This window comes from Mytilinidion resinicola (genome assembly GCF_010093595.1).
Source record: "Mytilinidion resinicola strain CBS 304.34 unplaced genomic scaffold BDZ99scaffold_35, whole genome shotgun sequence".
In the NCBI taxonomy this organism is placed as follows: Eukaryota; Fungi; Ascomycota; class Dothideomycetes; order Mytilinidiales; family Mytilinidiaceae; genus Mytilinidion; species Mytilinidion resinicola.
Window position 1 is genome coordinate 78,583 of NW_022985471.1, and position 12,493 is coordinate 91,075.

A 12,493-nucleotide genomic window follows, 5' to 3' on the forward strand; every position below is an offset into this window, starting at 1 on the left:
ACCCCCATCCCCTATCTGTGGCCGAGTGTGGGCATGTGAAGCGGAAAGCAGGAGGCTCACAATGAGGATGATATCACGTAGACAATCTGGAAGAGGAGAGTAGATCAGTTGAATTGAATTGAATTGGATAAGCTATGGACATTGAAACCGCTCTTCCGTCTTTCATTAAGCCGCCTTCGAATGGGAAGAGAGAAGCGCTGGACGAAGAGAAACCGAGTGGTCTAGCAAGGTCATGAGGAGATAGGAGAGAGGCCGGAGTAGGGAGGTCGGGTGAGGTTGTCAGGAGGTCGGTCGGAGGTGGAATTGATAGGAGCTACCCGGGCCGACTCCGCTCGTCGGGATCGCTCGCACGGGATACTCTTGCGTCAGAGCCGGCGCGTTGAAGTCACCCCCTATCTTGGAGGTTCTCTCGTGCCAGCTCATCGCATGCGTGTCCGGCGTCCCGAGTTCCTCAACGCCATCGGCACCCGCCGCAAGGAAGTCGACAATACACCCACCAACCTAACCTCACCACGCGAAGAGCAGAGAAGGGTAGTAGGAAGGCAAACACATAACATAAAACAACACGCAAGAAAACTAAATCCCCCTTCCCCACCCCATCCCCTCTCAAGCATCCAAAACAGCCACCAAAATGCGGTAAATCCATCCCACTCCATCGTGTTCCCAAGGTTCGTGACATCTTGCATACCATACCGCCATCCCATCCCGTGCATCCATGACCATAACCCGTCCCTCATGACATCGCAAAAGAAAACCGAAAGTGTGAAGCGCAGAAACCCATCGCGCAGACGCTAACCCAAACCCCGATCTGACAGTAAAGCAAAAGGACACAGGAAAACCAACACGTAAGACAATGCATGCATAATAAAGAAAGTCTGTAGCCGCTTGTACTCATTCCTCCCAGATAGGATATAAAAAGCAAAAGTCCGTAGTCCCCTTCTCTCATGGGTATCATGTTCGCACCGATGATGTCAGGTAAAAACTGGTAATAGATGGTATGAATGAGGTCGTGGTCAGAAGCAGATTCGTTTCGTGCTGGTTATAGTTCGTGACGTCGTGCCGTTCGTTTGATGTATGGAGAAGTGGAAGATGTCTTGAGAGTAGAGAAGATATTGGAAATATGGCAGGTAGATAGTTCGGAGGTGTTTCGGAGGGTTCAAGATATTTCGGGAAGGTAGATCGGTATAGGTGGTGGCTGGTGAGACTACGACCCTGTAGGGATAACGCCTCGTCAAGAGCGAGCCGCGATTCTTCCGGGCTCAAGGGCCCTTAGGCTTCAGTTTTGAAGCGGGATTGTGAGGATGCTACCCCGATCTCACCTCAAGGTCTCGATGGCACACCCGCTTGCTCCCCCGTCGCAACCGCAACTAGCACATCCAATCTCCTCATATCATTCGCTCCCGGGTGTGCGTCGTGTGGCCTCTGCCCAAACCCCACTCTATCATGCTCCATGGAGTTAACCTGATACGCCCGCTGTGGCGGTGGTCCTGCAGTCGAATACGTCTGCAACGACACCGTGCCTCGATCAACCACAGGCTGTGGTACCGGAGGCTTCTGTTCGTCAACGGGAACGCCAGGCGGATGTGCCTCGATGTAGCCGTTGCTGTGGACGATGGCGGGATGGTATTCTGCAAGCGAAGAAGTGGATGGGGTAGGAACGCCTTCGCTGCTGCTGGAGTCTTCAGGAGAGGTGCGTTGGATGGTGCGGCCGGGCTGAGGTTGGGGAAGTGGGCCGTTGTACCAGCCATGTCGCTTGTTCTTGCGGGGAGTAACCGGCTGTTCTTGAGACAAGCGGTCCGCCTCGCGCTGTGGGGCTTGAGCTTGTTGAGAAACCGGAGCTGTGGAGGACTGGTAGCTGTAGTAGCCCGTGTGAGGCGCGGTTGTCGGTCGGACTGTTGTAACTTGAGATTGTTGTGGACCTTGATAATGAGACCATCCCTGCGTCTCTCTTGGAGGAGTAGGGCTAGTGATGTCAAGTCGATTGAGCCCTTTCTGGAGAGAGCTGTCCCAGGATATGCTGGTTCGATCACCAGCCCGAGGCGCAACTTGTTCTTGCATTGAAGGGAATGCCGGGGCGCGACTGGGTGCATCTATTTGCATCGGACTTGGCTGTCGGCGAGCAAGTGAGAGAGGTGGAGGCGCATGATCAAAGCTCTCGATTCCAGGAAGTCGGGTGGTCTGGCTTGCGGCAGGTTGAGAAGAGAATGAGGGGTGGGGAGCATCAGGGGTTTGATAGTAACTCAATCCACTTGTCGCGGGACGAGGTCCGAGGCTGGAGTAGGTTCCAGGATGCCACGTTCTCCTTCTCCAGTCAGACTCGGATGCGTTGGACTCTCGTCTTGATTCAGAGAAGACGGAACTGGTGGGGCTGGCAAAGAGGCTGTTGTTTCCGGAGAACGTAGACGATGTTGATGATGGCATTGGTGTCAGGTATGGAAGAGGAGCGGGAAGGGACCCCTGAGGTCCTTGAAAGGGGTTTCCTCCCGACGGTACAGACAACCGTCGTCCAGGAGTTCTACTTCCCCAAGTTAGAGATCGGGGGACAGTCGAGATTGGTGACTGCAGCCCAGAGGGAAATCTGCTCGGACTACCAGATGCGGAGAAGGTAGCAGAGGTAGGCGTAGTGACTCCTGGAGACTGATTGCCGTAGTTCGTGTATTGCGGTCCAGGACTGCCCATGAGCGGGGGATTGTAGGTTTCCAAAGACAGCCTGGCTCTCGCAGCGCCATCATTGGCCATCGCTAGCGGGGGCGGACGCCTTCTTGAATCTTGAGGCGTGCTCACAGTGCTGATGGTCGACGTCGTCGACGTTATACTGGAGGAAGAGAGGTTCCGGCTGTGTCCGCGACTATGACCGCCCTGACTACCCAGTGTATTTGCCCTAGATCGACTACCAGGCGGCCTGACCCTGTCAGTGCGAATCTGCCTCTGGAATCTTGTGCCAGTCGCCGCGAGCGAGTCTCCTGGAATGTCCTCATTCACATGCACAGTCTGCGCATGCTGACGAAGGTTGTCGAGTCGTGAGAAGCGGCGGGAGCAGTGACACTGAAATGGCCGTTCGCCAGTATGTTTCCTACGATATGTCAGTACGAGGCACAGCCTAGCGCATACATTGCAATTCCACGCACCGGATATGTCTTGCCAAATGCTCGCTCCTCGTGAAGCTCAGCTGACAAGGCGGAAAGTCAGTACAAAAGAACCTCTGGCCCTTCTTCTTCTTCGACGGCCTCGTCGTGTCGCTGTTCACGCTCTCATTGTCCGACCCGTCGTGCCCGTCATCCTCATCCCCCATTTCCACATCCTGCGAGTCCACCGAGTGTGTCGAGCGATGCGAGTTCTCCCTGCTCAGTTCCCCGTTCCGACTTGGGGTCTTGGTGATCTCCCGCGACGGCGTGAATGGGGACGACGGCAAGGGCCGCTGTGCGGCCAAGCCAGCAAAGCTGTTCCGCGTGGGCGTTTTCGCACTCGCCTCGTCCACTCGCGCATCCTCCGCGGGCCGCTGGTCGACGAAGAACTTGCTCGGTCGCGGGGTGGTGGGCGTGGTCTCCTCGCCCATGCGGGCTGGCGGGTGCTCCGGCACCAAGAGGGTGGTGTTGACGGCCTGGAATCCAGACATGGCGACGGTGCCTGGGTCGAAGTCGGCGGGGTGCTGGGTTGTCTTCTCTGGAGAAGTAGCCTGACCTGAAACGCTGGGGGGGAAGGCTTCACGTCGCAGCAGTCCGCGGCGGCTCTTCCGGGTCAGGGCCAAGCGGCCGGTGTGGTGGGCCGTATCTCGAGTCACCAGCGCTGGGACTCGTCAGGAACGCAATTCGGACGGTGCTCGCGGGCGAGGGGTGCGCGCAGCGGGCGTGGAAGGCTGTCGGGGTGCAGCTGACGGTCGATAGGGCAACGATGCAACGACATCCGACCGATACTACACTGCGCTCTGGGCCACGGTCGCGCACAGGGGAACAACAGCAGCAGAAATGGTGGCCTCGTCAGTCGTCAGGGCGCAGCGGAACTGCGGTTCGTGATGGACGAGGGCAGCCGGCTACGCGGAGTTTGTCGTATGGCCAGTGACGCCGCGATAAGGTGGTGGAGGGGCGATCCCCGCCACTGGGCAGATCGTGAGCGCAGCGTGCAGATGCACAAAGGCACGGGCGTGGTGAGTACGGTGCGGCTCTGTCTTGGGGTTCAGCAGCCCGCTGGGGGTTCGGACGGCTGCAGGCGGCCAGAAGAGAGGAGTCGTTGGGTGGTGGAGTGGTTTGGGCGTGGAGTCGAGGCCGAATTGCGAGTCGCTGCGCATGCGATGCGAGGGTTGGCCGACGCAAGCACCGTGGCACCGTGGCACCGTGGCACCGTGGCACCGTGGCACCTAGCGGCTTTGTCAAGGCCCTGGGGGCTGGGCGGGCTCAGAACGGCCGGGGTCGCAGTGCGATCCGCCTTGCGACAGCAGCGCAGCAGCGCAGCAGGCGGCGATCCACCACGCAGCTGTTGGTGGAGACGGGCCGCGCTGCGACTGGAGCGTTCGCCCTCGCGCCAGGCCGGCCAAGCCTGGCGCTGCTCGAGAGGCGCTGGTGGGATGCGCCCGACGCTGAGGGGCTGGCACAGGCGGCCAACGACGACGGCGACGTGACGGCGACGGAGCGTGAGAGGTCGCCGTCGCCCAGGCCCGTCCCAGCCGGCGTCTGCATGCAGGCCCGCGCTGGGAGGGCGCTGCAAGATGCATCTGCAGCCAGCGCCCTCCAAGACGGACGTGTCTGTTCCGCGACTCCACGCCCAAGGGCCCGTCCGGCGCCGCCATGGCGATGGCGTCCGAGAAATGCCCCGCCGTGCCCGCCAGGCCCGCCAGGCCCGCCAGGCCCGCCAGGCCCCAGATGCCCGTCGAGGCCCTCGCCGCTCGTCTGGCGCTGCGTGCCTGGCGCCGACGAAAGGCTCTCGTGCCACGCCCCGGTTTCACATGCCGCTCTCCCGACTGCCTCGCAGGCCTCGCGCCGTCTGGCAGTGGTGCTGGCTGCATCAGCCGTGGCCGAGTCGTCAGCACAGAACGAGGCCGGTGGAGCCCGACCGCCGTGGACACGGCCTCCCGCGTCGCCAATTGGCCGCCAGCCAGGCGTGCCGCGAACTAGCAACCACAAACGCGGCGGCTGCAAGGGGAGCCAGGGTGCTTGTCTGCGACGTGATCCACATCAAAGGTACCTCTGTACCTTGCCGAAGCGAAAGGGCTAGGCATCCCGCCCGAGCAGCGCGCGCTCAAGGTCCACGTCCACGCTGCTGGCTGCCGTGCCACGGTCGACTTGCCCTCTGAACCACGCTCCCTGTGCAAGCGTGGCCTGCTCCTGCTGTACGACGTGGATTGCATGCGAGTATAAAGGCGGTGAGTGTCGTCTCAATGCGCCCTTTCGCCGGGCCCTTTCCAGAGTTCCTCGTCCGGGTCCTCCTCCGGCGCCGTCCTCCAGCGCACACCTCGACCACCTGAATCAGACCTGGGTCGTTCCCCGGTTTGCTCGAGGACGCCTGCGCGTCAGAAACAGAGCCACTCGAGCCCCATCGCGTGCCCGAACCTGCCCACAAGGGAGCGGCGTGCCGCTTCTGGAAAATCCGGCCCTGGCAGGATGAGCGGTGGGGAGGGAGGGGTCTTGTTCTTGGGTTCGTGAACTCTCGCCACACGTTCGTGTTGGATTAGAAATCCCGCTCAGCCAATAAGAGGTTTGTATGCAGACAGTCGCTTTGGCAGCGCAAAACACGACGAGTATTGACATAGAGTGAAAGCTAGACATTCTGACGGAAAGGAAATAAAAAGCAAGTACCTGTTCCACTTCTTCCGATGAACAACTCAACCCTTTTGGTTTTTGGTGGTCTCCGCTATTACGCGGAGAGCCCAAGGGCTTACATGCACCTGCGTTAGTCAGATGCATTCTGAGTGGTTCGAGCGGATGCCGGCATGGTGTTGAGGTTGTTCCGTGGTTGAGGCTTGCGCAGCTCCTAGATAAATTACATGTGCCAAGCCTCACAAATTACGGCGTTATCAAAAGCGAGCCACGATGCGAGGACGCTGATGCATCTAATCTGATATATCAACCGTTTCTATTCATTACGGAGTGCTTCGTGAGACACCCTCTCTCCGTTCACTTCTGCGATACAAGAAAAACGCTATCCACCAAGCCCGCCACACCACATGGCCCAAAGCCCCGTTCCGACAAACTCTCCGCAACAGCCATCGGAGCCACCGATCCGTCAACTCATGGGCAAAGATGCCTTTTCCCTACCATGCCCACCCTTACCTTACGTGGTTGATCGCATCCATAAAAGAGCCATTTATTGCACAACCTGCACCACCCAACGTTAGCAACGAGTCCTCAATCCGGCCAACTGCTCAAGATCAAGGGCACCACCCCCTCCGGATTAGAACCACATACCTTCTCCCGCAGCATCCCCATCCACTGTTGCAAACTAACTCCCTGATCCGCCCGGTCCTCGACCAGCAATGTCTGTGCCCAGAGCTTCAAGCTTGGATCACCATCCTCCTTGATGACGTATAGCGTTGGGACGATGATACTTCCAACACCCTTCGCGCGATGGTCCTTACTCTTTTCAACGACAGCCCTCACCCGTTCATTAAACTCATTGTCTAGCGCTGGCAGTGTGGTCTTTCCCTGCTTAATGGCCGCCCGATCTTCGATGCCGAAGACATCGAGGAGAAGAGCGGGCACCGCGTCTCGTCCCACCCAGACAAATTGATTTACGCCGTCATCAATGAGGTAGAGGCCGTATGGCACGATGCGCTCGGATGAGAGGTTGCAAGGGGCTGGGAGAAGGATTTCGCCAGTCTGCGGATCTGGGACACCGGCTTCGTCGGGCATATCGTGGAGTGAATACAGCTTCGGGTACATGTATTGGATCATCAACGGTAAGGGCAGAGTTGACAGGAGACACAGAGCCGCAGCGCGGAGATCGGATGGGATTTGTGCTGATTTCCGGAGGCCGACCTTGAATTGTAGGTTAGTATTGAAAGAGGCAAAGGCTTAGATGATACGTACGTTTTTGATCAAACCTAGGAACAGGACGGGCAACCCTCTTAGGTTATGGGGCAATTGAAGGCCTCCACCTCCCATGTTGCCACCTGCTAGCTCCTTCCTGTACGTCTGCAAGATTTCGATGATCTTGGACTGCAGTGCTTCGCGAGCGGCATCGAGTCCGCTTCCCAAAGCTCTCTCCACGGCTTTGTGGCTGAAGTAGACCGTGATAGCTGCCTGATCCGCCGATGCATAGATGTTCGCCAATGTCTCCGTCGTGGGCAATGCCAATGTCAATACTCTTATCCGCCTCTCCCCGTTACAAGTGGTGTGAAGCACCGCCGCTTGCATGCAGACGTACGGTTTCGTGATAGTCTCATCAATTGCAACCTCAACGACGTAGGCTTGATCACGAGGGAAAGCAGGGAAAGCGCAAAGATCGGAACTCCTGTTGAAGAAGTTGCCGTAAAAGGTGCTCATCCGGAGACCAGTCGTTGCTCGGACACGGAGCACTGCTTCTAATCCAATCTCGGCAGATAGGTAATCGCTGAACTCCCTAGCAAACTTGATGGCGTCCTCGCTCCTAGCAGCATTCCAGCCGGGATAAAAGTAAGTCTGTCCACCAGTGTATCGTGGCAGATTGCTGAGCGTTGCCACGTCTTGGTACTGAGAAGAGAAGAGGAACATGTCGATTGAAACCTGGTTCTTTGAGCACTCGACAGCGAAACTCTTGTAAAAGCTGTTGGCGGTTTGTAGAAGACTGCCTTCTTTGCTAGTTCCAAGCATTTTCTTGTCCTCTCGCATCTCAAGCTTTCCGTAACCAATGTTTGGCAGTGACGCACTGAGGACTGTGATCTTGCCACCCACAGGGGATATGAGCTTATGCCCTGCTCGCAACGCGGAGCCCATTGCCGATCCTGTGTTTGGCGTATCCTGGAACATCGATTGAAGCTTCTCTAGGAAGGTCTCTACGTTTGCTCGGCATTCCGAAAGATTGACCAGGAGATCCTGCGGGGTTGGGAGGAATGGCTCGTCAAGGTCACTGACGACAAGCATACCCGGCTCGTTACTCTCGCTTCCATCTCGGGGAATGGAGAAGTAATGTAGACTGGAGTCTACTGCCATGAAACCTATCCGTGTTCTTCGGTCCGCGTTTGGTATCCTATCCAGACTCTCCAAGATGCAACGTGCGCTGGTAGCAAGAAGCCCATTCGTGACCGCAGCGTAGCTAACGTCGAAGAGGAATAAGTAGACCAGGGGTTGCGGTGGTCGCACCATATACTCCTGCGGAGCCACAAATTCGCACACAGCGTAGTTGAGCTCCGGTCTCTGCCATCTGTCCACGCTCTTCTGGGCTGCTGAGTCCCAGTCGAAAGCCTGCGGTACATCGTTTGTGAGATTACACATGTTACATCTCCACCTATGTCCATGGTCCAGGAATGTGACGAATGGGTTGATGTATGCTCGGCATCTGCGACATCGCGAGATGACCTGGTCTGGAACAACGGGTACAGGATCCTCCGCATCATGCAAAGAGGAATATGGCTGGATTACAAGAGCGAATGGAAGACGAGACTTCTTCAGCAACGAGTGTGTGGTAGGGACGCAGTTGAGCGTCGATCGGACGTATTTCGGGGGGCAGTTTGCGTAAGGCGAAGGTGTTGCGCTTGTCTGTATGAATTAGCGAGTGCAAACCGGTGATTGATTTGGATACCCATACATTTGGCGGAAGATTGATCTGTGGGGGCGGCAAGTCGAGCTCCAGCACATTGAAAGGCTGGCTAACCAGATCCGTGGGATACAGCTGGTTTAACTGTTGTGGTGGGGCTTGCATCTGGGGAGCTTGCGGTTGCACACCTGCAGGCTGAGGACCCAAATTCATCTGCCCGAACTGTGGTGCCAACGGATCTTGGGGCGCCTGAGGGAGTCCAGGCGTAGGCGCTCCCCCAAGAGGAGTCCCTATAGGAGCGCCAATAGGAGAGCCAAAGGGAGCTCCGATGGGTGCTGGTGCTCCTTCAGCTGGTTGTGCATTTGCGCCAAAATCGTAGGCCTGGGCGGCGTATGCGCGCTTCTTCTTGTGCCCCCCAGGGGCGCCCTCATACTCCATGTTGCAGGTGGATGCTGTCCCCTAGGTCGTCGAGCCTGCTTTCCGGCAGTACGAGGCGGGATAGCTGCCAGATTCTGTGGCGGTGAAGTGATGTAGTCAAGGCGGGGAGTGTGCGGAGTAGACGTGGAAGGAGGCGGTCGCGATAGTATTTAAGTAGGCGGGATTTGGGGAAAGAACAGCTGCCTAGTCGAAGCACCACCTGTCTAGAAGGCGGCCTGTGGTTTTTACAGGCGATATGGACAGCCGGCAAGGTGGACGGAATTGAGGCCACGGAACAACCTTGGAACGAGCCGTTGACATAGTTCTTGGCGTTGTGCACTGACATCGGGACACGAGCGAAATTCAACCCCACCAAGACAGCATCATCGCCTCTACTCCTATTTTCAAACACCTCGTCAATATCCGATCAATCCCAATAATTCCTATGACGGGCAGTTCTAATCAAAGAGTGGCCGCCCAAGGACTACGACGGCGATCTATCCACACCCAATAGCACTAGGCATAGATCACCACAATACAGTGCCGACTCTTAGAAAAAGGCGAAGATAAAATGTTGAGCCCTGGTATTGCCTATTGGAATAACGTGTGGCTCAGACGAATTCCGGTATAGTGATAATGTTCTCACGCAGTTCACTCGCTCTCAGAAACGAGCCCTAGACCACCCATGAAAGTTGAAAGTCATAAAGAATCATCATTAAGCAGCCAGCGGCATGCATGTCCTTCGATCTAGCAACCCAAACCAAAAAGTACCAGAAGCATTAATCATACAACATGTTGCCGCCCTTTCCATCAATTCAAGAATGCAAGGCCGCCGTTCGAGGAAGCCATACCGAGCACGCGAGTGGCAACATGAAAGAACAAATGAGCAAGGTATTAACGCATCGTCAAAAGGGTCGTCAGGAGGCCGCGATCGAAACGCCGCTTAGACCTGCGCAGCTTCTCGCCTCTCGACTTCGTTGATGGGGTATGGCGGGCCCGCGTCGGTGCCAACGGTGGAGTTTACGGAAGTGCCGCTGGTGACTCGTCTTTCGCCGCTGGTGCTTCTGCTGCCGGCGGCCTTCTCTCTGTATGCTGGATGAGTATCTTGTAGGTCTTGCTCGTAGCCTCCATTACCAGAGGCAACAGAATGACTTCCTGGCATGGCTCCGGCGCCGAGATTGCCAGCAGACGAATGGATAGGCTCCATATTCGGCGTCCAAGCACGAAGCTCATCTTCGGCGTCGTTGAGAACCTGGCGGGCAACGTCCATGTGTTCGAATGGGTGGTGTACGTCGCCAGGGACGATTGGTGTGTCGTCAATCAAGTTCACCAGGCGTCGGGCCTGCTTTGCCAACAGGATTTGCTTCTCGGCGCGTTCAATTGTGGCGGCGAAGTGGAGGTCGTAAGCCTCCTTGAACTTTTGGCGGGTCTATAGCCGTATTAGCAAGGGCCAACCATGGAAAGAGATGTCGATACGTACAATGTTGGTGAGTTGAGCCTCAGCAACCAGGCTTTGTGCTTCGGCGCGGACTAATTCCTGCTCCAGTTGCACAATCTTAGTGCTCTGTGGTTCTTTGTACTTGAGTTTCTGGATCTCGTCGGACACCTTTCAATCTGTCAGTATTGTCACACCACCGAGCATTTTGGAAGCATACCTTCGCTTTGTGGTCCCTGCTCGGCTGCACCGAGCTTTCGGTGTTCCTGATCTGCTTCAAAACACCCCTGTAGTCTTCCAGATTCTGCGCGTACAGGTCCTCCTGCTCTGCAATCTCAGCCATCAACACCCCAAGTTTATCTGATATCTCCGACAAGGCGTCGTCGTTTGTCGCTTCGCCCCACTCGGACAGCTGTGAGGCGATGGCCGCGCGTTCGCGTCCGGCAGTCTCGTGCGCGCCGATGGCATGGTTCTCCGTCTTGATCAGCTTGAACAGCTTCTTGGAGAGGTCTGGTTGTTGCATGCCACGGAGCGAGGCCATGGTGAAACGATGTTTTGGCACAGATTTCTCGGAGATGCCAGTGCCGGACTCCTTCTTGGAGCGGACGGAGAGGGAGCGATTCCTAGTACGCGTAGGCATGATGGTAAGCGATCGAGATCGTGAAGGCGTGCGAGACGTCGGGTAGCCTGAATAAGGCGGAGGAGGCGGAGGAGGGGGGTGCTGGGGATAGGCAAAGATGGCCATTGCAGAAATAAATCGAAACGCTTGAACGCGGGCTAGAGGAATGCTATAGAGAGGAAGAAATGCGGTGGATTGCGGCAACAGGTGGGACGATGCAATGCAGTAAAGAAAAATGCAGTATAGGGTAGTAGAAAATCAGAACTGAGGAAAATGGAGATTGAAGGCCAGCTTACATGGTGAGAAGAGTCGGCACAGAGGCAGTTATAGAGTTCTGTAGGACTATTGTTAGCAGCGTACCCTGTACTCGAAGCGCAGTGTTTGAGGTGGTGGACGGCGGCAGCCAGCGGTTGCGTAAATTGGACCACGGGCAGACGAGTTGGCTGCGCAGATCGAATCACGTACCGACGGTGTTTGAAACAGAGCTGGAGGGCGTGCGGTGCTTGCAGTGCGGAGGACGGGGGATGGTTGTCGGAGGTTCTGGTCAATCCTGCCATCCACTGGGTCTCGTCGCTGCCCGCAAGCGCCCATGACATCACCATCGGCGCTTTCCAACGGCCCTTGGGCCCACGTGAGGCCAGGCGTGGCGTCGAGGTCCAGATGGAAGCTAGGAAGACTTCATGCACGTGTTTCACATTTACGAAGTAGGTATCCCGTACGGCGCATAATTTGGCCGCTCCGACACGGATTTATCTCACGTCTGGCCATCGTGACAACCTCCTCACGCTCTACATGACCATTACCCTCTCGTCGACCTACACCTATGGTAATGCGAACCACGACATTCCAGCAAGACATTGTCTACTCAGTTTCTCTCCTGAGCTTTCAGGATACCTTCAGCGGCTTCTTGAGACGCGCAGTGACCTACTGCCAGTCGCCTAGAGTCTACACATCCGTCCTATTCAGGCCGGAGCGCACACCGGCCTCTTGACGCGCCTATGCGTCGCTGTCCTTGTCATTATCCATCGCTCGAATCTAGCCTCCTCCTTCATCATGCTCGTCGGCATGCACGCCACAGCAAACTCGTCGCGGCGCAAACATCCGCTCTTGCCCTCTACAGTCCCTCTATGACAGCTTCTATGCCTAACGAAAGACTTTATTCGTCAAGACACTCAACTCCCAAGCTGCCGACTCTCAAGCAGCCACGCGTTAAACGCCCCATATCTAAGCCCTCGACTTCCAAGTTGGTAGCTTCCGAACGCCCGACTCATGAACGCCTACGTCACCGCAAAAGACAGGATCAACACGAAGACCTCAGCGTTACAAATTGGAATGCCTAGGATGGGTCCGACTTCTTC

At 56.6% G+C, this 12,493-nt stretch overlaps 4 protein-coding genes across 4 annotated transcripts; 1 reads left to right on the forward strand and 3 right to left on the reverse strand.

Moving 5' to 3' along the window:
- Positions 1 to 1,320: 1,320 nt before the first annotated feature.
- On the reverse strand, positions 1,321 to 3,616 carry BDZ99DRAFT_483233 (uncharacterized protein; the record flags this gene model as incomplete). Its single annotated transcript, XM_033722560.1, has 2 exons — positions 1,321 to 3,073; positions 3,129 to 3,616. 2 exons carry the CDS (start codon positions 3,614 to 3,616, stop codon positions 1,321 to 1,323), a joined length of 2,241 nt encoding a protein of 746 aa, XP_033568891.1.
- Positions 3,617 to 4,012: 396 nt separating this feature from the next.
- Positions 4,013 to 5,351, forward strand: BDZ99DRAFT_527889 (uncharacterized protein; the record flags this gene model as incomplete). The annotated part of the gene is made up of 3 exons (XM_033726310.1): positions 4,013 to 4,144; positions 4,207 to 5,143; positions 5,197 to 5,351. 3 exons carry the CDS (start codon positions 4,013 to 4,015, stop codon positions 5,349 to 5,351), a joined length of 1,224 nt encoding a protein of 407 aa, XP_033568892.1.
- Positions 5,352 to 6,171: 820 nt separating this feature from the next.
- Positions 6,172 to 8,958, reverse strand: BDZ99DRAFT_469226 (COPII component protein). The gene is made up of 4 exons (XM_033721444.1): positions 8,716 to 8,958; positions 7,020 to 8,666; positions 6,399 to 6,968; positions 6,172 to 6,309 (listed from the first exon to the last, which is right to left on the reverse strand). Exons 1-4 carry the CDS (start codon positions 8,827 to 8,829, stop codon positions 6,298 to 6,300), a joined length of 2,343 nt encoding a protein of 780 aa, XP_033568893.1. The 5' UTR covers positions 8,830 to 8,958; the 3' UTR covers positions 6,172 to 6,297.
- Positions 8,959 to 10,024: 1,066 nt separating this feature from the next.
- Positions 10,025 to 11,057, reverse strand: BDZ99DRAFT_402405 (uncharacterized protein; the record flags this gene model as incomplete). Its single annotated transcript, XM_033716281.1, has 3 exons — positions 10,025 to 10,510; positions 10,562 to 10,687; positions 10,737 to 11,057. The coding sequence occupies 3 exons, from the start codon at positions 11,055 to 11,057 to the stop codon at positions 10,025 to 10,027; spliced, it is 933 nt and encodes a 310-aa protein (XP_033568894.1).
- Positions 11,058 to 12,493: the final 1,436 nt, after the last annotated feature.